General features: G+C 38.3%; 1 protein-coding gene across 5 annotated transcripts in view; it reads left to right on the forward strand.

Moving 5' to 3' along the window:
* The window catches only part of LOC127445640 (carboxyl-terminal PDZ ligand of neuronal nitric oxide synthase protein-like), a 204,553-nt gene that overhangs the window by 123,694 nt on the left and 57,540 nt on the right, over positions 1-23,319 (forward strand). For all 5 annotated transcript variants that reach the window (XM_051705844.1, XM_051705845.1, XM_051705847.1 and 2 more), the window contains 3 exons: positions 5,647-5,755; positions 9,362-9,503; positions 19,930-20,087. In XM_051705844.1, the coding sequence (XP_051561804.1) occupies positions 5,647-5,755; positions 9,362-9,503; positions 19,930-20,087 (409 nt within the window). The remainder of the gene's footprint in view (positions 1-5,646; positions 5,756-9,361; positions 9,504-19,929; positions 20,088-23,319) is intronic.

Below are 23,319 nucleotides of genomic sequence, written 5' to 3' on the forward strand. Positions count from 1 at the left end.
GGATGAGCATACACCAATGCCAATGCAACAGCTCGTATTTCATCAGCAGTTGGGTATGCCTTGGAGTAAATGGCCTCTGCCAGTTTATGAAGGATATCATGTTTCAATTATTTTGTCATTTTTAGGTACGTTCCATCTCTTAAGGAGATTAAATTCCTTTGACGCAGCCTATGTTCAGCATTGATAGAGAATTTCGGAACAGAAAAGACATCTAGCCACAGCATTCTCTTCTCCTGGGGTGATTCGAAGAGTAGTTCTGTATCTGCTGTTCTTGGAGTATCACTCTAAATTTAACTTGATGTCAGTGCTTCACTTGGTGTTATCGGCATCAATTTAATCACAAGAATGATTTTCACAAATGTTTAAATCATTGAGATTGCAAAATTCATTGTCAAATTCTGGATCCCAAAACTGTAATGTAAAATTATATTTGAGTGCCATAGTGTTTTTAAGATCATAAATCAAATTATCAGCTGAGCTGGGCTTTGAAGTCAGTGTGATTTATTTATTTATTTATTTTTATTTTTTTTTTCTGATATCAGCTTCTGTCAGAATAACTCTTAAAGTCATGTGTTGTTGAAAATCCATCTGGGGGGAAAGTACAGAAAATAGTTTATTTAGCAAAGAATAAAACGCTTCAATGTCACCATTAGTTTACCTTGTACACTGACAGTGGGTGAATATCATTCAGGTCTTCAACCTGAAGAACACAAAGGATGGAGTATCTGGACAGCAAAGCTCATATGTTTGAAGGTGTTCAGAATATTATGATGTCATGACTTTGCACACAAACATCACCTCTGTGTTCACTGCAACAATGTGAGTGATCTGCTTAAATTCAGGGAGGCCTGAGCATGATCCAGCTGAAAGCATCATATCTGCTGTATAATCAATCCCATCAATGCAGACAGATTATGCAACAAGAAGTGCTTCTGTTTCAGAAATTCTCTGGGAAAGGGGTAACTTACACTGATGTAACCATAGCCATCTCAACAGGCAGCTTGAAAACAGAACTGCAGTGTAGCTGATGGCTAAGAGCCCTCTTGTGTTTCACTGCAATTGTCATGGCAACATTCTTGAAGTTTCCCTCAATTGTACCCTTGGTGGAGAAGCCCTTTGCAGTTAGCTGAGGCTGATCATTTTTGTCAGAGAATGTGTATGGAAATGACTTCATTCAACACCTCTAGGGTAATATATTTTTTGCCACCAAGTCTTTGATACAAAGAGACAACTCTGCAGGGACTATGCCCTCAAAATCATCATGCAATACATCAGGAGGGTAACCACCAATAACATGAAAATGCTCCAAATTTGTGTGAGTGGGCATTATCCCCTCACACCTGAGTTTCTACTCAAAGTTGGATCCTGCAAAGTTTCTTGCACCTGCATGTTGTGTGTATCTCGGTCTCTGAGTTGAAATGCACCAGTTCTTACCTCTTGTGGTTGTGTCCATCCTGGATGCCTGGCAAGATCTGCAAAACTTGTTGACAATGAAGCTCTCATAAAATCCTGCAAGAGAATGAGTGCCAAGGTTATCTGCTGACACATACAGCATAGTTCCTTTAACATTCTTACCAAAGTGCTCTATGTAGACCCCATGCTGCTCAAGAACGGCTAAATAACAAAGTGGGTAAAGTACTTTGTCATAGCCACACTCTTTAACTGTAGCAGTGTTGCACAAAAGAGCAAGCTGAATGGAGTTTAGTGTTGACCAGTATTTTGCAGATAAGTTTGCTAAAACTCAGTAAACTGCGCACATCTTGTGTTTCCTTTTACAATCCCAAAGGGTTAGCCACTTCAAAATCATCAATGTATAGGCCCAGAGCAATTGTGAATTCATCACAACTTAGAAGGCTGTTCTCTCTAAAGCTTGAGCCATCTAAACATGTGCTATACTCATCTGGTATATGTTTTTGTTGTGTCAGAGCCTTATCAATAATGTCTTTGCTGTTCATCATTTTCTGTAGAGGGGAATGCATGCTAATGTTTTTATGCTTTTCTCGACTACATACTCTATTGGCATTACCAGAGGAAATTTACGCATGAAATATGATGCTCTCCTTTTTCTGGTTGCAAGACATCCATCTTTTCCACAACATTTGGACAATATGTTGGTCTTTGCCACAGTCTTATTCACCTCTTTCACAACTGACTTATCTATATGTCCAAAATGTTTCTCAAGAACAGCCTTCACATTCTTGTGCAAAAGTGGCTGGGACACTATTTGTTCCTGAACTGAGATCTCTGGTATGTGAAGGATGGTCTGCATTTTTAAAAACAGACCTGCCAAGTTATGCTCCAACTGTAGCTCAAAATCCTGAGATTCTGTCTCAGTTGTTTCTCCACAGACTCACTATCATCCTGGCCTACTTCATCTGGAAGCATCTCCTCATGGGCACCATCATTTACAATGCCACTTTCACTCTCACTACTCTCTATTCTCACTATTAATTCTGGCTTAACCTTTGTGCGTCAATAAAAATAAAGTTACGCAGAGGTCCTTTTGAGGACAAAAATGACAGCGTCAAAAACTGCCATAATAATATTATATATTAATATTATTTTCCACTTTCAATGAGTTGATTTTTTTTAACCAACATCAGTCCTGATCAAAACTACCAAATATTCATTCATTTTCAGGATTTTAACCCTTTAAATGCCAGTTTGTTTATATAATGCCACTGTTGTTTTTTATGAAAAAATATATATATATATATATATTTTCCATATACAAAATGATAAGGAGATTTGTTTGGATTATCAAAGTCTGGGATATGTCAGTGATTAGCAACAACATTGATTTTGATGCATTATTATTTTTTGTGCAGTGTCAGATAAAAAAACAAAAACAAACTATTCATTCATTTTCAGGATGTTAACCCTTTAAATGCCAGTTTGTTGACATAATGCCGCAGTTTTTTTTTTTTTTACACACACACAAATTTCTCAATGCACACATACAAAACATACTCTGACATCATACCAACACTCCCACACAATTTTAGCTGCATCATTTATTCAATTGGCCTGCAGTGCTCTATAATACAGCAAAAAGATAATAGGGAAAAAAGGATTTATTTTATTTGCTCCATAGGCTAAACATGAAAAAAAAATTGGCACCATCTTGTGGAAAATAGTAAAAATGTACATTTTGAAGCCAGGGCTCTGGAATGAAAACATAATATCATAGAATTCATGATTTTATGCTTTAATGGCACTAGGATCAAATATTGCAGTTTCAATGGGGACATTTTTGTCCTGAAGGTCCTGAGTGTAACTATTTTGTGTACACAGTGTATTATAGATGTATTATAGGAACTGAGGTTGAAATATCAAAATTCCCCCCAAAATACACACCTTTGGCAAAATTTATGCTGTTGGCATTAACACAGCCAAAAATGGAAAAGACAAAAATGTCCCAAAGGTCACACAAGGGTTAAACATACTCTCATTGTGTTCTTGGCGTAGCTTACTTTTGTGTGAACTGAAAGTAGAATATACACTGCTCTGGAAAGTACTACCTTGAAATGGACACTGAACTTTTTGGTGGTCTTTGAGGTGTCTACGCTGAAGGTGGGCAAAATATTCTGTTTCCTGACAGGGTTCAAGAAAGTCACACAGCTGACAGCAAAACTTCACTTGAAACTTTTCCACAGACTGTTGTTGCTGAATGAAGCCGAGATTTTAAGTATGTAGTATTTTAAGGCTATTGATAGACTTGAATGTACACAAACACTCCTGATGAAGGCATGGAAATGGCTGGCTTCTTGCCTAGCTCCCATGTTTTAGTCTGTAATGCTTCAGCAAGTATCCCCTCTTGTCACAAGCAAATGTGTAGTACTGACATTTCCTGATCATTTTGCTTGCTTCGTGAATCGTATTCACTTGGAATCTGTTGGGTGACAAAAATCCACATTAGATTAATTTAGTCAGCCAGATAGGTAAACCGTCTTCAGAAAAGTTAGGATCTGTTAAGTCATCTACATATATTTCCATAAGCAGCTGCACAAATTCACAGTAGTAGTTAGCTGCTACTACTACTATGGCATTATTGTACAGCAGGCTCATTATCAAATTAAATCTTGTTAGAAAACGCTCAAATGCTCCCTTGACTGTACATCTATTCAGAAAATTCCTGAAAATGTAGTTAACAAATAAAGACTTGTTCTTTCCTGCCTTTCTGATATAGAAATACTGAAGATGCTCCCTCAAACATACGCTCCGATTTAGAATTTAGCACAGTGAATGAATTAAATGCTCATTCATGTCCTTCTCATAATGGTAAAATATGTGCACACATCTCAACACTTTTGTGCACAAAACCAGCATAGAGGTGATCGCATAACTTGAGTGCATAAAACCTGCTTCGAGGCTATCCCAACATTTACATGCACAAAACCAGCCTCGAGGCCATCGCAAAACTTACGTGCAAAAGTTTTGAGGCTATCCTAACATCTACGTGCACAAAATCAGCCAAGAGGCTATTGCAAAACTTACAAAACCTGCTTTAAGTGTATTTAAAAATTAGATCGAGGCAAAAATAAAAATCTGAATTGGTTGGCAATGTAAATGGTACAGATTTATGGTACATTCATTTAGTTACATTCATTACATTCAGGTTTCATGTACAGCTCATTTTAAGATGGGTGCTTTCTCAAAAAAGTGTTGTTTTTTTCCCCCCGAGCAAAACGTACCTACTATCTCAGTTGACTCAGCAGCAGCAAATGCTGATAGTAATGACTGCATTGGTGGTATCTTCATGAGAAATCCGCACTTCACAGTTTCCCAAAATGCCGCTTGCAGAACAGGGCATGGCCTCCGGAGTGGTTCGTCCTCGTTTCGTCCTCGCTGACAACTGACTAAAATAAACTTGGATAAATTGTTCAACTCAAAATGTTTAATAGAATGAGGGAAATAATAGAAATCGTCCACCTAATTCAAAACAGTTGGGTAATGTAGGGAATATGTTAGTTTTTAAGTTTAGTGTGTCTAATTTATTTGTGCTAAAACATCTTCAGGGATAACAATGTAAGTTCTGCTTGTTTTTTCTGTAAATGCACTCACACACTTTTACAACAGAATTGAATGTGCCTCAGTAACTCATTATTTGCTGTACCATAAAGCTCCAAAAAGGCATGAAAATATCATAAAAGTGGTCTGTACTATTCCAAGTCTGCTGAAGTCATATGATAGCTTTCTGTTAGGAACAAACAGCAATTAAAGCATTATTTACTTACAATCGTCCCCTCTGCTTAAGCTCTGAAATTATATATGCGTTCACATTCAGAATCAAAAGATGGATGACATTTAAGGGGCTGCAGCAGGGAAGATTGTCAGTAAATAATGGCATTTTGGTCTGATCTTCATATAAAAGTTTAAAGGGCTTCACAAGACTTGGAATAAAGTGCTCGAGCCATATGGATTGCTTTTATGGTGCTTTTATGATTTTTATGTCATTTTTGGAGTTTGACAGACATGGTCACTTTCAACCATTGTTGTATGTCAAAGAGCACTGTAAAGATTCTTTAAAATCCTCCTTTTGTGTTGGAAAGAAAAAATAATAATTGCAGCATGTAGGATTGGAATTACGAGACAAATAGCATACTAGATTATCTTTTTCTTACCCTCTCTTTTTTTTGTTCACAGGATATTCTATGTATCACACGACTCTCAAGATTTGAAGATCTTCAGTTATATTGCAAGAGATGGACAGAGCAATGTGTTTCGATGTAACGTCTTCAAATCAAAGAAAAAGGTAGGCCTCTCTTGGGTGCCGATAATTGCCTTGCATAATAGAATTCTGTCATTTAATTTCTATTTTTTAGTGAATTAAGGCTACTGACAGTTCCTTTTCCCTCTACAGCACACTTCCACACACATGTACACACATCTTACATTTTACTTTAGGGCATATAGTTGAAAATCCTATCACAGAAAGGGAACATCAGCCCTTGGCCATGAAACTGAAATGCACTTTTCAGAATGGGTATATTTTTCTTCTGTCAGTCTAGCATGCAGAGAAGTACAGTACAGTGATTCAGCAGTGGGGCATGTAGATGATATACTGACGGAGCATGCTGTTTGTCCTTAATGTTGTCGAGTTGAGAGGCTCTCTGATCCCTTTTAAACTTTTGCTTGCAATCTCAGCACTTAAAATAGGGCATGCATTTAGATCAGCTGCCTTCTATTTGCTAAATAGCTGTTTGAAGACATCCAACACTTGCAAGGATGATTTGACCACAGAATCTAATCTTTTCTACTTGACTGATTTTAATTGTTAATTGTTTCTACAGTATTAGTAATATAATCTGCAATGTCATGCAAACCAAAAATAAGGAGGCACTTCTTTCGGAAAAGTGTCTGTATGGTCTATAATGTATAATATATAGAGAGGAATTTGCATTAATTATAGGCGCTAGTTGTCACAATGACTCATCACATTATCACAGGAGTTTGTATACAAGAGGTTGTAGTGGATTTCAGAGTGCAAAGCCTTCAGGAACAGACGTGCAGGAAGACTATACTTGTACATTATTTTAAGTATATTAGACTGTGCAAATGCTGTATAACTGCATTAAACGCATGAAGTGCGTACATTTGTGTTTTTGTTTTTTTGTTTTTTTTTTTGTGACGTATCAGTATAGTTGGGTTAGTATACATTTTTAGAGGCAACCAAAGCCCCACCGCAAATCTAGCAGTGGCAAACCAATTAACTTTTTATATAGTATATTCCTTTTATAAGAATTTCATGTGTCAGCAGTCTCTGGAATCAATTGCATTACAGTTTTTAGCACATCTTTTCAAGGAGCTTCACTTAAAAAGTATTTACATCCTCACAGTTTATTTAATTTACATAAATTCTCCATACTTTGCTGTAATATCTGTATTTATATTCCCTAATTTAAACATTTTCAGTTCTGATCTTAATGCATTCACCCCATTGCACTTCAAATTTAGTTGAAGTGTGTAATTTCTGCGCCACTAGGCTCACCAAACGTTTTTAAACATGTTTCCTGAACAATTCCCTTTTTTTCTATTGGTTGAACAGACAGATAGTCACGCCCCAAACTCGCACCACTGACTAAGCCAGTGTTGCTGTGTCAGGCTGGTTGGGATGCTTAAACAAACATGACATTAATAGGCCCTCAGTAGCCACTTTTCCACCATTAGTGGCTAGTGCGAGCCAGGGCTATTAACTGCTCAGCCGGGGCTAATAGCCTCAGACCTCAAGCGGCAAGACCAAAATCGATCTGCATTCCCACCATAAGAGCCCTTAATACATCGCCCTGGTGCCAGCATCACACACCCTGCCCATTTCACATGCAAGAGTTTTAAATGAACATGGATTTGTACTGTATCTGCAATTTCTTTTTAGTTTTACCCGAACCTATATCGTTTTGCACCTGATACACAACTTGGCAAGTTCGGCGACAACCACGTCTTTGTTCAGCAGATGCTGTCGATCTGCCGTTGTACACTTTCATCAGCCCAAATATTCAAAAGAGCCATTATTTCGTCTACTGACCAGTACTGACGATTCTCCAGTCTCCATTGATCTGTTAAGGTAAGCTGGTAGCTAGATATGAAAAATTGGGGAATGAGTATCTTGACTCAGCGAAACTCAGCCTTTGACATTTGACCCCACCTCATTCCCCAGTTGGCCTAGTTTGGCCCAAGGGTAATCGACAGGCCAAAGGCCATTGGTCGTTGACCTCGAGGAAGCCCAGAGGAGGCACGATGAAGCCCCGGAAGTGACAGAGGGAGCGCAGTTGGACCTGGCACACTGTCATTTAGCCCAATCGTGGAAATGCGACTAGTGTTTCTCCTTTTCGGGTGATGCAACCTACAAATTATTTAAAGTTGTCTTTGCATATTAAAACTTCACATTTAGTCAGTTTCTGGGGCCTGTTATTATCAAGTTCTGGGACTTGATTGACACTAGTTAGAGAGTAGCACAACAGAGCCCTAAATAAGACAAGAGTGAAATCAACTGAAACACCATGTCTTCTGTGGTAGTTGTTTTTTCTCTCATTGCCTTTTGCATTATTTACACCTTAGCAAAGCATTTAAGACCTAAATTCAAATGAGGATCACTTTTATCCACTAAAACTCAACTACGCATCTCTGTGTTTTGTAAAAAGTTGGGGAAGGTCTTTCAAGTAAAAGGCTAGGAGAGAGAAAACAGCCACAACTAGTCTGAATAGTACTTTCCAGTAACCTTCAAACAAATTTTGTTCTGTTTCATTCCTTGTTCTTAGTTTGGTATATGGTACATGGACTTGATATTAAATCTCATCAACAAAAATGAGGAATTTCTGCTGTAGCTATTGATTATACAGCAGAAGTATAACAGTGGGGGAAGGCAATCAAGAAAGAAGTTTTCTTTCCTTTAACGAAGACTCATTTGACTTAAAAGCCCTGTCTGGCCAATTTCTCTCTGGCATCACTGTTCATTACAGACAGAGCCATTCAGAGCTGTTCAGAGTAATTGCGCATCAACCGCTCAAGTGTGCCCTCAATATACTGGGAATAGATCTGTACAGATATTTTATCCTTTCTCTGAATACAGGCTTTTAGTTGGAATATTGTTGCCATTAATCCATTTTTGTATTTCAGTATAAAATGCTCTAACGAATAATAATACAAGCAGATAGAGGTATTGTTTAAGATTATTTAAGGATCTTTCATCATTCTGTCACCCTTATGTTATTCCAAACCTGTATGACTATCTTTCCTCTGTGGAACACAAAAGGAACTGTTAGGCAGAATTTTAGTCTGTCACCTTTATTGACCTTTATCTTTTGTCCATACAATGAAAATGAAAGATGACTGAGGCTGTCAGTCCCTACATTTCTGTCTGACATCTGCTTTTGTATTCCGTGGTAGTAAGAAAGTAATACGGGACATGAGGTTTAGTAAATATTGTCAGAAAAACTGAAAAATTCCATCCGTTTCTAATGAGATTCCCATCATATACAGAGATGCAGGGTTTTGCTCTTAAATCTACCATACTAGACAACTATAGGCACAGGACATGCTGTAGAATATTTATTTTTCCAGTGCAGCCTGTAACCCTTTTTTTTTTAATCTTTTATGAATATCATCGTTGCTTATGTTATGCTATAGACATCCGGTGTTTACAAGTTAGTCAAAATTGACCTGAATCTAGGTGTTGAATGATATAGGAGCTATCTTAGTATTGAAACTTAATGTTAAAGTGCAAGACCCATCATCACAATACACTCAGGCCAAAGACATTTGAAATCAAGGAATCACAAATGCCAACAACAAATTCTGAACTGGGCAAAAGTAGAATTATAAAACTTGGTACAATACTAAGCTTCCCTTCTTTTGACGATAGAGCCAAGCCATGCGGATAGTGCGGACGGTGGGTCAGGCCTTTGAGGTTTGTCACAAACTTAGCCTCCAGCACACCCAACAGAATGCAGATGGCCAGGAAGATGGTGATGCCGACAAGACCTGCACAGACTCGGGAGTACAAGGTACTGTACAGTATTCACAATGTGAAAGTGTCAGTGAAATATATCCTCTCTCTTCTTTCTACTTCATTGTCATCCTTGAAGATGTAGTGTCCATCAAACGCCCTCTGATTGATTGATTGATTGTGTCCCTCAAAGGGTTTCCACATAAACACGGGTGCCACTGTGAACGAGCTTCTCTCATTCACTAATATTCAGTTTTTTCTCACCAAAACCTATTCTATGCCTTCAGAAGACTTGGAATATGACGCACAAATCACATTGAGGGATAACATTTCAAGCTCAGTGTAGCCACATGCATTTTCGACCACCTACAAATCCATCCAGTGTTATTACCAGGTATAAACTCTTTTATTTAGCAAAGGGAAAATCCATGCAGTTGCTAAAGGTATTTTGGTGCAATCCAGCTCAATGAGTTTGAGAAAAAGTCTTTGTAAGCAGGGGCTTTGATAAGCAGTATGGAACACCATGATCACTTGTGACTGAGGCGCAAATCTCATGGTGCATGGGCCATGGGTTTAGGCTGATCATCCTCCCACATTCTACTAGCGTCCTCTGGAAAGTTTTTCATTTCAAATGCAGATGAGCCCCGTCACCCACGCGTTGCTTCTAAGGAGTCCTCGATCACCGACACCAACACACTGCTTTGTCACATGGTTGGGGCTCACTGCGCTTATTAAACATGCTTACTAAACAAAATTAAATAATAAATAAAAAAGAGGACGAAAGCATCTTTTAAAAATACCACTAAATGACCTTCACTAAATTACAGGAATAAAATACTTGATACTTTCTATTAAATATAGTTTCTATTAAGTTTGATTCAGTAAAAAACATCACTGCAAAATATACTGTTGTTATCAAGTGTTTTTGTCCTGTTTTCCATGTAAAAATATCTAAACATCCTTGAAACAAGATACATTTGCCAGAGAAGCAATATATTAGATATTTAGACTTGCTTTAAGAGAATATATCTTGAACTTAAGTGTATTTGCGAGCTGGCACATTACCATCGGTAACTCTTTTGCGCTGTTTTTCACGCGACTTATAGAGGTGGCTTTGATCGCACAGAGAAATGCCAGTTTCTGAATTTTTTATTTGTATTTTTTTGCATGACCCGCTTCCTTATTATTTGAACTTTATTAAAGGATGCATTAAAGATGTAGCGCCAGGTTGTTTCCTTTTTAGGCGCTCTGACAAGTTTTGCTCCAGCGGAACACCAACTGTGCTTTATTTCACAACGACACTGCTTCTGTATTTGCTTATTTTGTATTTTTGTATTTTTCCCTCATTCATCATCATCACTTTAAGCTGTTTGTAAATTTGGAGTGCATCTGGACTGTGAGCTGTCTTCCTCTTCTCTATCATGCACTCAAACTGAAGTGCTCCTCTCGCATGTCATTAGAGTTTCATATGATTTCATGTTGCATTAAATGAGATAAAACTAGTTATTGACTAATCGTTTCAGCCCTTGGACACATACTAAGAAAATTGGCAGTTTTGTAAAGAGCAGCTGTAAATGAGCACATATTAATGAGAGAGAACTTGAATGGTCTCATATGCGAGTGATTTACTTGCATTGTAGAGAGTTGCACATATAGTAAAAGATTGATCTTGGGATTTAAGAATCTATATCGAGATCTTTCAAATGGAAATTGCGATGCTTTGGAAAATCTATATTTTTTACCCAGTCCTACTTGAGTGTGTGGTAAATGTCTCTGATGTCAGTTCTCTTCCTTTTTAAACTCTCAAGTTATGTTCAGTAATGTAATACACAGTTTATAATCTGGGTCAAATTGTCATGCTAAAATAATCATAAATTGCAATTTACTTGGATTACAGTCGTTACTTTGTCATTTTATGTAATTATTTAATAGTTAATTTCAGTGTTTTTTGTATGTTTGTTTTAACTGATAAAACAAAAAAAAAAACAAATAAACACTTCCCTAACCTTAAATGGTAGCCAGAAATACACATCTGCTGTACAGGCCACATGAAGGTGTGGTTGGAACATGCACTGAAAAAAAATTATGGGTTGGATTTACTTGAAATATATAAAGTTGTGCTCAAAAGTTTGCATACCCTTGGAGAATTGGTAATATATGTACCATTTTTAAAGAAAACATGAGTGAGCACGCAAAACACATTTCTTTTATTTCTTATGAGATTCATTTTCAGCTGTAGGTTATAACAGAATGGCACAGTCATAAAACAAAACATGGCAACAAAGAAAAAAATGAAATGACCCCTGTTCAAAAGTCTGCATACCCTTAGTTCTTAATACTGTGTATTGCCCCCTTTAGCACCAATGACAGTGTGCAGTCTTTTGTAATAGTTGTCTATGAGGCCCCAAATTCTTGCAGGTGGTATAGCTGCCCATTCGTCTTGGCAAAATGCCTCCAGGTCATGCAAAGTCTTTGGTCATCTTGCATGAACCGCACGTTTGAGATCTCCCCAGAGTGGCTCGATGATATTAAGGTCAGGAGACTGTGATGGCCACTCCAGAACCTTCACCTTTTTCTGCTGTAACCACTGGAGGGTCAACTTGGCCTTGTGCTTAGGGTCATTGTGCTGGAAAGTCCAAGAGCATCCCATGCGCAGTTTTCATGCAGAAGAATGCAAATTGTCTGCCAGTATTTTCTGATAACATGCTGCATTCATCTTGCCATCAATTTTCACAAGATTCCCTGTGCATTTAGAGCTCACACCCCCCCCCCCAAAACATCAGTGAGCCACCACCATGATTCACAGTGGGGATGGTATTCTTTTCACTATAGGCCTTGTTGACCCCTCTCCAAACATAGCACTTATGGTTGTGTCTATTTTGGTCTTGTCACTCCAAATTACAGTGTGCCAGAAGCTGTGAGGCGTGTCAAGGTGTTGTTGGGCATATTGTAACCAGGCTTTTTTGTGGCATTGGTGCAGTAAAGACTTCTTTCTGGCAACTCGACCATGCAGCTCATTTTTGTTCAAGTAACGTCATATTGTGCTCCTTGAAACAACCACGCCGTGTTTTTCCAGAGCAGCCTGTATTCCGCCTGAGGTTACCTGTGGGTTTTTCTTTGTATCCCGAACAATTCTTCTGGCAGTTGTGGCTGAAATCTTTCTTGGTCTACCTGACCTTGGCTTGGTATCAAGAGATCCCCGAATTTTCCACTTCTTAATAAGTGACTGAACAGTACTGACTGGCATTTTCAAGGCTTTGGATATCTTTTTATATCCTTTTCCATCTTTATAAAGGCCCATTACCTTGTTACGCAGGTCTTTTGACAGTTCTTTTCTGCTCCCCATGGCTCAGTATCTAGCCTGCTCAGTGAATCCATGTATGAGCTAACAAACTCATTGACTATTTATACACAGGTACTAACTGCAATTTAAAAAGCCACAGGTGTGGGAAATTAACATTTAATTGCCATTTAAACCTGTGTGTGTCACCTTGTGTGTCTGTAACAAGGCCAAACATTCAAGGGTATGTAAAGTTTTGATCAGGGTCATTTGGGTGATTTCTGTTATCATTATGATTTAAAAAGGAGCCAAACAACTATGTGATGATAAATTGCTTCATATGATCACTATCATATGCATTTTTTGCATGATCAGTCATATTTTCAAAATCATTGCCAAAAATTTCACAATTTCTGCCAGGGTATGCAAACTGTTGAGCACAACTGTATGTAGCATTTTTGCATCACGCTTTTTAAGCAAATTCAATTTAAGGTCATTTTAAGTCAACTTAGCTGGAAAACCTTTGTTAGAAATCCTTAAATGTATGAGGTCATTCAACTTCCTTCTAACACCAAAAGATTTAACAAATAATGGCAAGTTGTTTCAAAGTAATATGTAATCTAAACGAGAAAACATATATATATATATATATATATATATATATATATATATATATATATATATATATATATATATATATAAAATCAACTTCTTTTACTTAAAGTATGTCACACCGATATGATTAAATAATGACAAGTAATTTGTTTTTCAAATACAGCTTATTTACATTACCATGGTTAATTCATCATGTTGAACCAACATAAAATTAGATTGATATTTTCTAAAAACACACAAATATACTGGTCTTCTCCTTGCAATCATCCAGAACATAGTACTGAAATAAACACACCACAAAGATGATTAAAATAGTAACGTGTATAGCATTGTGCAACATGAGCAGTATGGGAACTGTCTAAAAGATAAATGACAACAGATTACAGTATTAAAAAAAAAAAAAGTTAATTTCACAAAATGCACTTGTTTTATTCGACTGCCACCCTCCTGATTAATGCATATCAAACATTAAGATCGCAAAACATTTTCTCATAAACATCCCTTGAATGTTTGATTCAGTACACATTAAGCCCGGTTGACAGCATTTGTGACACTGTTTATTACCATGATAATTTACTTGTTTCTTATTTAAATCATCGTGGTTACAGTAAGGCACGCATGTGAATGGTGTATGTCATTTAACATTAAAATACACAATGTTTCAAAGGTATTACACTAAATGTGAACATTATATGTGATCACATGTTATAATCACTAACTGGGATTGCTATTACAGCATCATGACAATCAAGTTGTAATATTGGATACAACTGCAACCAAAAAGGTTAGAAATTGATTTTACTACACTAATATCATTTTAACACGCATATTGTTTATATCTTTTAGCCATACTTTTGAAACAATGAGTATTTTAAAGTGTATGGATTAGCCCCATTCACTTCCATTGTAAGTTACTTGACGTAACCATGATAGCTTTTTCAAGCAGGGATTTTGTGGTAATCAACATTATGCTTAAAATTCTGTCAGTTGAGCCTAACTTGTATTTAACCCATTCCTTTTAATGTCACAGCTGAGCACATCAGAATCAGAATGAGCTTTATTGCCAAGTATGCTTACACATACAAGGAATTTGTCTTGGTGGCAGGAGCTTCCAGTACATAACTATACAAAAAACAGCAACAAGACTTTTAAAAAAAATAATTAAAATTGAATAAAAAATAGATAAATAGTGAAAAGAAAAAAGTATATATAGAATACACAATAGACAATATATATATATATATATATATATATATATATATATATATATTGTCTATCTCACTCACGCACACACACACACACACACACACACACACACACACACACATATATATACATACATATACATATATACACACATACATACGTATATATACACATATATGAATACATATACATACATACATACACACATACACATACGTAGTGCAAATCTAAATTCAAATCAGTTGTGTACAGTGCAAGGGAATGTAATGGCAGAAGAGGTAGGATGTGTTGGATAATATAAAAAGACTAAGCTGTGTATTGCACATTAATTATTGCTCAAAGGGACAGTTTTAACTGTTCATGAGATGGATAGCCTGGGGGAAAAAGCTGACGGTTCTGGTGCTCAGAGCTCTGAAGCGTCGGCCAGAAGGCAACAGTTCAAAAAGGTAGTGGGCAGGGTGAGTGGGATCCAGAGTGATTTTTCCAGCCTTTTTCCTCACTCTGGAAGTGTATAGTTTTTGAAGGGGGGGCAGGGGGCAACCAATAATCCTCTCAGCAGTCCGAACTGTCGTTTGTAGTCTTCTGATGTCTGATTTCGTAGCTGAACCAAACCAGACAGTTATTGAAGTGCAGAGGACAGACTCAGTGACCGCTGAGTAGAACTGTATCAGCAGCACCTGTGGCAGGTTGAACTTCCTCAGCTGGCGAAGGAAGTACAACCTCTGCTGGGCCTTTTTCGCAATTGAGTCAATGTGGGTCTCCCACTTCAGGTCCTGTGCGTTGGTAGTGCCCAGGAACCAGAATGACTCCACTGCTGCCACAGTGCTGATTAGAATGGTGAGGGGGGGCAGTGTTGGGGGGTTCCTCCTAAAGTCCACAATCATTTCCACCGTTTTGAGCGTGTTCAGCTCAAAGATGTTTTGACTGCACCAGACAGCCAGCTGTTTAACCTCCCTTCTGTATGCAGACTCATCGTCATCTCGGATGAGGCCGATGACAGTGCAAACTTCAGGAGCTTGACAGAGTGGTCCTTGGCGATGCAGTCGTTGGTGTAGAGGGATAAGAGTAGTGGGGAGAGCACACATCCCTGGGGGCACCAGTGCTGATGGAAGTGAATTTCCCCTGTCTCACAAGCTGCTGCCTGTCTGTCAGAAATCTGGTAATCCACTGACAGATAGACGTGGGAACAGAGAGTTGGTGTAATTTAGTCCGGAGAATAGCTGGGATGATGGTGTTGAAAGCCGAACTGAAGTCCACAAAAAGGATCCTTGCATATGTCCCTGGTCTGTCCAGATTTTGCAGGATATGATGCAATTCCATGTTGACTGCATCATCCACAGACCTGTTTGCTCTAAGCAAATTGAAGGGGATCTAGAAAGGGTCCAGTGATGTCCTTCAGGTGGGCCAACACCAGTCTCTCAAATGACTTCATGAACACAGATATCAGGGTGACAGGTCTGTAGTCATTAAGTCCTGTGATTTTTGGTTTCTTTGGGATGGGGATGATAGTGGAATGTTTGAAGTAGCATGGGACTTCACACTGCTCCAGTGATCTATTGAAGATCTGTGTGAAGATGGGGGCCAGCTGGTTAACACAGGATCTAAGACATGCAGGTGAAACGCGATCTGGGCCCTGTGCTTTCCTTATCCTTTGTTTTTGAAAGTCGCGGCTCATATCATCTTCACAGATCTTAAGTGCAGGTTGAGTAGCAGGAGGGGGGAGGAGGGCGGTTGCAGGAGGTGTTGGTGTTTGTGTGAAGTGAAGGTCAGATTGGGTGTGGGGTGTGAGATTGGGCCTTTCAAATCTACAGTAGAACACATTCAGGTCGTTAGCCAGTTGTTGGTCCACCACAGGGTTGAGGGTAGGAGTCCTGTAATTCATACGTTGTTTCATGCCACTCCACACTGATGCAGGGTCGTTGGCTGAAAACTTGTTTTTCAGCTTCTCAGAGTATCTTCTTTTAGCCACTCTGATTCCCTTATTCAGTGTGTTCCTGGCCTGATTGTACAAGACTTTATCCCCAACTCTGTAAGCATCCTGTTTGGCCTGACAAAGCTGCCTGAGTTCCGCTATAAATCATGTTTTGTCATTGTTAAATGTTGAATAAGTCCTAGTAGGAATGCACATATCCTCACAGAAACTGATATATGATGTAACAGTATCTGTGAGTTTATCCAGGTCCGTGGCTGCAGCCTCAAAAACACTCCAATCCATGCAGTCAAAGCAGTCTTGTAGTTCCAGCTCTGCTTCGTTGGTCCATTATTTACAGTTCCTTACTACAGGCTTAGCAGATTTTAATTTCTGTCTGTAGGTTGGAAGAAGATGAACCAGACAGTGATCAGATAGTCCCAAAGCTGCTCTAGGGACAGAGCAATATGCATCCTTTATTGTTGTGTAGCAGTGATCCAGTATATTTCTGTCTCTGGTTGGGCATGTAATGTGCTGTTTGTATTTGGGCAGTTCACGTGTGAGGTTTGCTTTGTTAAAATCCCCAAGAATAATAATAACTGAGTCCGGGTATTGTTGTTCTGTGTCTGTGATTTGATCAGCCAGCTGTTGCAGCGCTGTGTTCACAGACGCATTTGGCGCGATATACACACTCACCAGAATAAACGAGGAAAACTCCCGCGGCGAGTAGAAAGGCTTAAAGTTAATAAAGAGCGCTTCCAAATTAGGACAGCACATCTTCTTTAACGTTGTTACATCTGTACACCAACTTTCATTGATGTAAAAGCATGTTCCACCGCCTCTCGTTTTCCCCGTTAATCCGCTCTGAACAGCTGAAAGCCCGGCAGATGTAACTCACTGTCCGGAATGGCTTCACTCAGCCAGGTTTCTGTGAAGCACAAGGCAGCAGAGGTTGACAAGTCCTTGTTTGTGCAGGTGAGGAGATGTAGTTTGTCTGTTTTGTTAGGGAGAGAGCGGAGATTCGCTAGATGAATGCTCGGCAGCGTTGTTCGAAAGCCCCGCCGACAGAGTTTGACCAGCGCGCCTGCTCGTCTCCCTCGCCTGCGTCTCATAGCGCGTTTAAACAACACAGCCGCGCCTCCGACTAAAATGTCAAACAAAACGTCCGAATATTCAAAATCCGGGAAAAGATTGACTGGTATATGCTGTCAAATGTTCAGCAGTTCGTCTTTGGTAAAACTGACTGGAAAAAGATTACTAAACACAGGACAAACCAACAAAAACAACAAAACAGTAGAAGCGCTCCACACCGAGGTGGCCATCCACGGCACCATCATGATGTAAATGATCCCACATCCTAACTGTGTGCAACCAATGTCCATCCAAATCAACAGGCACTAAAAGCAGAAAGAAAAACAAACAAACAGAGAAATTACAAGTCTTACTAAAAACTTCATATTGCAGAACCTTTCAGTGGAGGTGGAAACAGAATCAGCCATGTTCTTCCACTGTTTTCAAAGCAGAAAAACTGTCCAATTAGCTGACAATGTCTGAACGCAATTAACAGGCAACTGTGCAACTTGTCTTGCTGCTATATGGAATGATGGATATTCACATGTTGATAAAGTTAAAAGAGAAAAAAATTGAAAAACCCATGAAAGGTCACTCGATGGATGATCATATACTTGTGAAATACACGGAGCATGTGTATTTATACTTAAGAAAAACTTGCATAGTCTGTGGAGGTAAAAAAGTGACCAGCCACCCCCTCTCGCGCATACGCGAAAACGGGATCGCCGCACGTACACCGATCAGCAACAACATTAAAACCACTTGCCTAATATTGTGTAAGTCCCCCTCGTGCTGCCAAAACAGTGCCAACCCGCATCTCAGAATAGCATTCTGAAATGCTATTCTTCTTACCACAATTGTACATAGCGGTTATCTGAGTTACCGTAGACTGTCAGTTCGAACCAGTCTGGCTACTCTCTGTTGACCTCGCTCATCAACAGGTCATTTCCATCCACAGAACTGCCCCTCACTGGATGTTTTTTGTTTTTGGCACCATTCGGAGTAAATTCTAGAGACTGTCGTGCGTGAAAATCTCAGGAGATCAGCAGTTACAGAAATACTCAAACCAGCCTGTCTGGCAACAACAATCATCCATTATCTAATCTGTCAATCGTGTGGCAGCGGTGCAGTGCATAAAATCATGCAAATATGGGTAAGGAGCTTCAGTTAATGTTCACATCAACCATCAGAATGGGGGAAAAAAATTGTCTGATTTGGACCGTGGCATGATTGTTGGGCTTCTCAGAATGGCATTCTCGATCGTTCTTGCATATCACGTGGTATGTAGTAAAATACTTTCAAATTTGATTAAGGTTTGCTTAATTTTAACTGACAGTTGACACATTACATAATTATTCATTCATTGTTTACATCAATCTGAGTTGATGATATTACTTACATTTTTGTGGTGCACACATTAATTCATTTTAAGCAAAACAAAAAATGTCGGAAATAAACAATGTTTTGAGAAAAGCTATTTATCTTAAAATGTTGTTGTTGAGCCAACAAATAATTGTTTTCAATGTGTGTCAGGCCAGCACCAGTAACACACCTCCCTCCACAGGGAACAAACTGACTTCCTGTCAGTTTGGGATTAAAGGTTCACGCTGGAAATATCAATGTTCAATCATAATACCTTTATTTGCGTACATGTGTGGATAAGAAATGCAATAAGAATTTTCCTCTGAATTCGAATGATGCTGTGGCCCAAAGTATTTGTACACTTAAAAAATGCCACACTCAAAAATGCATGAATGTCATTGCATGATGGAACAAAATATCAAACCAAGTGGGATTTTTTTAAAGAAAGATATCAGAAGAACTATTTTCAAGCTAAAAACTATCTTGTTAGGTTTTAAATGATAAAACTATTGATATACTGTTACAAATTTAAGACAAAGGGTGTTTGGACATGTTTTGGTTGTTGAAACTTTAGTGAAACACGTCCATAGTTAATGTGATGAACTACGTTCATTCATAAGGTTTTGTTCAATGTGCTTAAAGGTTTTGATACTTTTGGGGTCACTTTGTGTCATGCATGAACTAAGAAAGTGAGACGCTTCATTTTACAGAAAAAAACAAAATATATATGTATACAGTGATATTCACATTTAGCAGAAAGTTTGCCTAGTTCCTTCAAGCTCTGCAGTTCCATGTTCCAACACACAAAACAAACGTATACCATAAACAACACCTACCTGAGTAAGGACTATACTTAACAACACTGATATACTACTTTTTAAACTTTTTAATTGGGTCACTTTCACAGGTACATTACTAAGGGTTAGTCACTGTTTTCCTTGTATCGTGTTATTTTCCAGCTCTCTACACAAAATCAAGGTTTGATCATTCACCCCGTCTCAGTAATTAATATTTAGTAAGATGAATTGCTTCTCTCTAAAGGGCGAGAGCTGACAGGGGCCGAAAAGCCAGCAGCAGAGGAGACAGACATTGATGCAGAGGAACTACCCCTCCCTGACAGCACAATGGATGAGTTCAGTCGTGGAGTCACTGACCTAGATGCAGCCAAGAAAGAGGACAATGTCACCAATGACACAAAGGTATCTCGCTACAACTCCCTTGCCCTCTTAATTATTCAATCTATATCAATATTTAACCATGATTTTCTATAATGTAGGTTGTAAAAGTAGTTACAAAACTGGTGTGTATCAGCATTTACAAACATGTCCCTTGCACTGTTTCCAGTTAACTTCAGTAATCGAGGGAAGGTTATTCTGCATGTTTTCATTGCAGATTAGGTTGTTTTATACTCATGGTGACACAGCCTGAGGTCCAGATGCAGCTCTAAATACATAAGCATAATCTTAGAGTGTGAAAGATGCTGTGCTGCAGTGGATTATGTAGTTTTACTTTGACCCTGCTTAGATGAAACCATATACAATACACATTTAAAAGAATTCATTCATAAATTGTAGTAAAAATATAATGAGTAAAAACAATGTAGGAAAACATGCCTTGATTATTTTTACTGGTAGCAATTATTTTCAACTTTATAACAGTAGCTGTTCGAAATCATGATTCCTCTGATTAAAAAAAGCGCTTCTTTCAGAGAAATTTCATAAATATGGAGATGTATATCAAATAGAGGTAGACTGATATATCGGTTTGACAGATTATTCTGTGCTGATATTTGCTTTTTGGAACTATCGATTATCGGCAATCTATGCCAATAGTTGCTGATATTTTTTTTTTTTTTTTTTTTTTATCATTTCGTCATTTTAAAATAAGAGTCTCAGTTGTGTTTTGTGCTTGTTTATACTTAAAAGTGCTGTGTTATGCACCAAATCTTCATTTTTTCTGGTTATTATTGGGAGTTTGGTTGAACAATAAACTGCATCTGAGATTTTATTCATTTTGGACTTTCTGTGCCTGCCATTGTAAGGAAAGAACAAGAATTTTTTTTGACATTAAATAAATCTATTTGAAAAACGGTTTGCCAATTTACCATCTGGATTTTAAAAATGACATGGGTACGACAATGACAAACATTCTAATAGAGCTGGACTTTTACGATTTGAGTCAGCCTGAAAATAGCATTATGAACATTCAGATATTGAATGCGAGCTTTCCGTGCTTGCCTCCGTTAGGGTAAACATAGCTTTTGTTCTAGTTCGCTGAAGGCTGTTTATCTTTCCTCCCAGGCATAATTTTGTGGGTTCGGTGCATCAGTGTCTGAGATGATTAGGCTGGAATCATGTCTAAGACTGATAAGACACTGCTCTCCTCAGGAAATTATAATGTCAGAAGTGTTTGGGTTGTCTCAGATGGTTGTTCCATGATTTATAAGTTAGTCATAAACATTTTGAGGACTTTTACTCTGAGCCAGCTGGAGCACAGAAATCTCTGCTGTGTCCTTATTTCATTTAGTTTCAGATAATTTTTACCCTAATGGAAATTTGTGCACTTCAATGTTATATAAAAAATAAAAAAAGAGGTGTGATTTAGTCTAATGGCTTAAACAATACTTGTCCTGATTCCCTAGAAAGAGACTATGGAACAGTTTACACTTTGCAATAACATCTGACTTGGTTGATCAGTTGCAAAAAGAAAAGAAAAAAACCCACAGGTGAGAGAGATTGCTGTTTACACCTGGTATTAGCATTACATTGCCAACATACGTAACTTACTACACTCACTGAGCACTTTATTAAAAACAATATGGTCCTAATAAAGTGCCCGATGTGGTCTTGTGCTGTTGTAGCCCATTGAAATACTCAAACCATCCCGTCTGGCACCAACAATCATGCCACGGTCGAAATCACTGAGATCACATTTTTCCCCATTCTGGTGGTTGATGTGAACATTAACTTAAGCTCCTGACTCATATCTGTGTGATTTTATGCATTGCACTGCTGCCACATGATTGGCTGATTAGATAATCGCATGAATATGTAGCAGTACAGGTGTTCCTAATGAAGTGCTCAGTGAAGGGGGGGAATTTGGCCAGGACACTGGGGTTATACCCCTACTCTTTACGAGAAGTGCCCTGGGATTTTTAATGACCACAGAGAGTCAGGACCTCGGTTTAACGTCTCATCCGAAAGACGGTGCTTTTTTTTTTACAGTATAGTGTCCCCGTCACTATACTGGGGCATTAGTGTACACCAGTGTGTTGCTTGACACATTGTAAAAAAAAAAAAAAAAAAAAAAAAAAACAAGTGAAAAGAGTAAAGAAAAATAAAGGGAGTGCAATTTTTTTTTTAAATATTTTTTGTTAAAATCAGGTTAACATGTATAATGCGATTCCTCCACTCACATGGGCCCACAGTTAAAATTGGCAATCATTTTGGATTTTTAGAGAAAATATTTTATGTAAGAGGATTTTAAAAATCTGAATGATTTTCTCTTAAATAAGCTAACTAATCTGGAACCAGACCTTGATTTTTGGCTTCACAACATTTAAAAAAAAAAATTCACCTATAAATACAATTTTTAAAGGTGAGTTCTGGTGTGTGCTTGCTTGTTTAACATGCATAGTGGAACAAATTACCATGTTTATGGTGTTTCTTTTTCTGCCTGCTGTTAATTAGAGCAGCAAATCTCTATTTCACCCCACCATATTGTTTATAGAAAACAGGCAGATGTTTTCTTAAAAAGAGATAATTTGTGAGTTTTTATAACTCTGAATGGAGTTCCTCTCTGAGCTTTGGAAACTGAATGGGCATAGGACTTGCCTGGATCCCATTTTATGAGAAACTGCATGTGTGTTTTGGTGGGTTTTTCAGACAACGGCTGCTGAATAACTAATAAGAGAGGATCATTCCTTCTCATGAACGGTGCTGAACTTTACCCAATGTCAGTCCGCCTCAAAACCACAATCATGAAGTCTTGAGCCAACCCACTGCTGAGGGAATATCAAATATAGACAAGTGTAGCTCTGATCTTATCAGACTGTCTCTGCCTGGCAAACAGCCAAGTTTCTGCCAAGAATTAGCTCCCTTTAGTCATTGGGCACATATATCACCTGGAAGCAGGAAAAAAGTCTACTCACAAAATCATCCAGACCCCCAAGGAGTTGGACATTATCTACTGTAGTTATACTTAAGGTAAAGACATATGCTTTCTTCAGAACCTAGTTAATTGCCGAGAATTTTAAGGCAATACATGAGTTCTCTCACTGTTCCAAAAGGTAGGCATCCTAATTATCCTGTCTCTTTAGATACCATAGGCACTTTGGGCTGAACGGATCTCGTTGTGGCTTTGTGTCATTCTGTACCGATCCAGGTTTGCTGGCATGGTTACAGTTTCTTTTTCCGTTGGGGTGCTGCAAAG

This window comes from Myxocyprinus asiaticus, chromosome 9, assembly GCF_019703515.2.
Source record: "Myxocyprinus asiaticus isolate MX2 ecotype Aquarium Trade chromosome 9, UBuf_Myxa_2, whole genome shotgun sequence".
NCBI lineage: Eukaryota > Metazoa > Chordata > Actinopteri > Cypriniformes > Catostomidae > Myxocyprinus > Myxocyprinus asiaticus.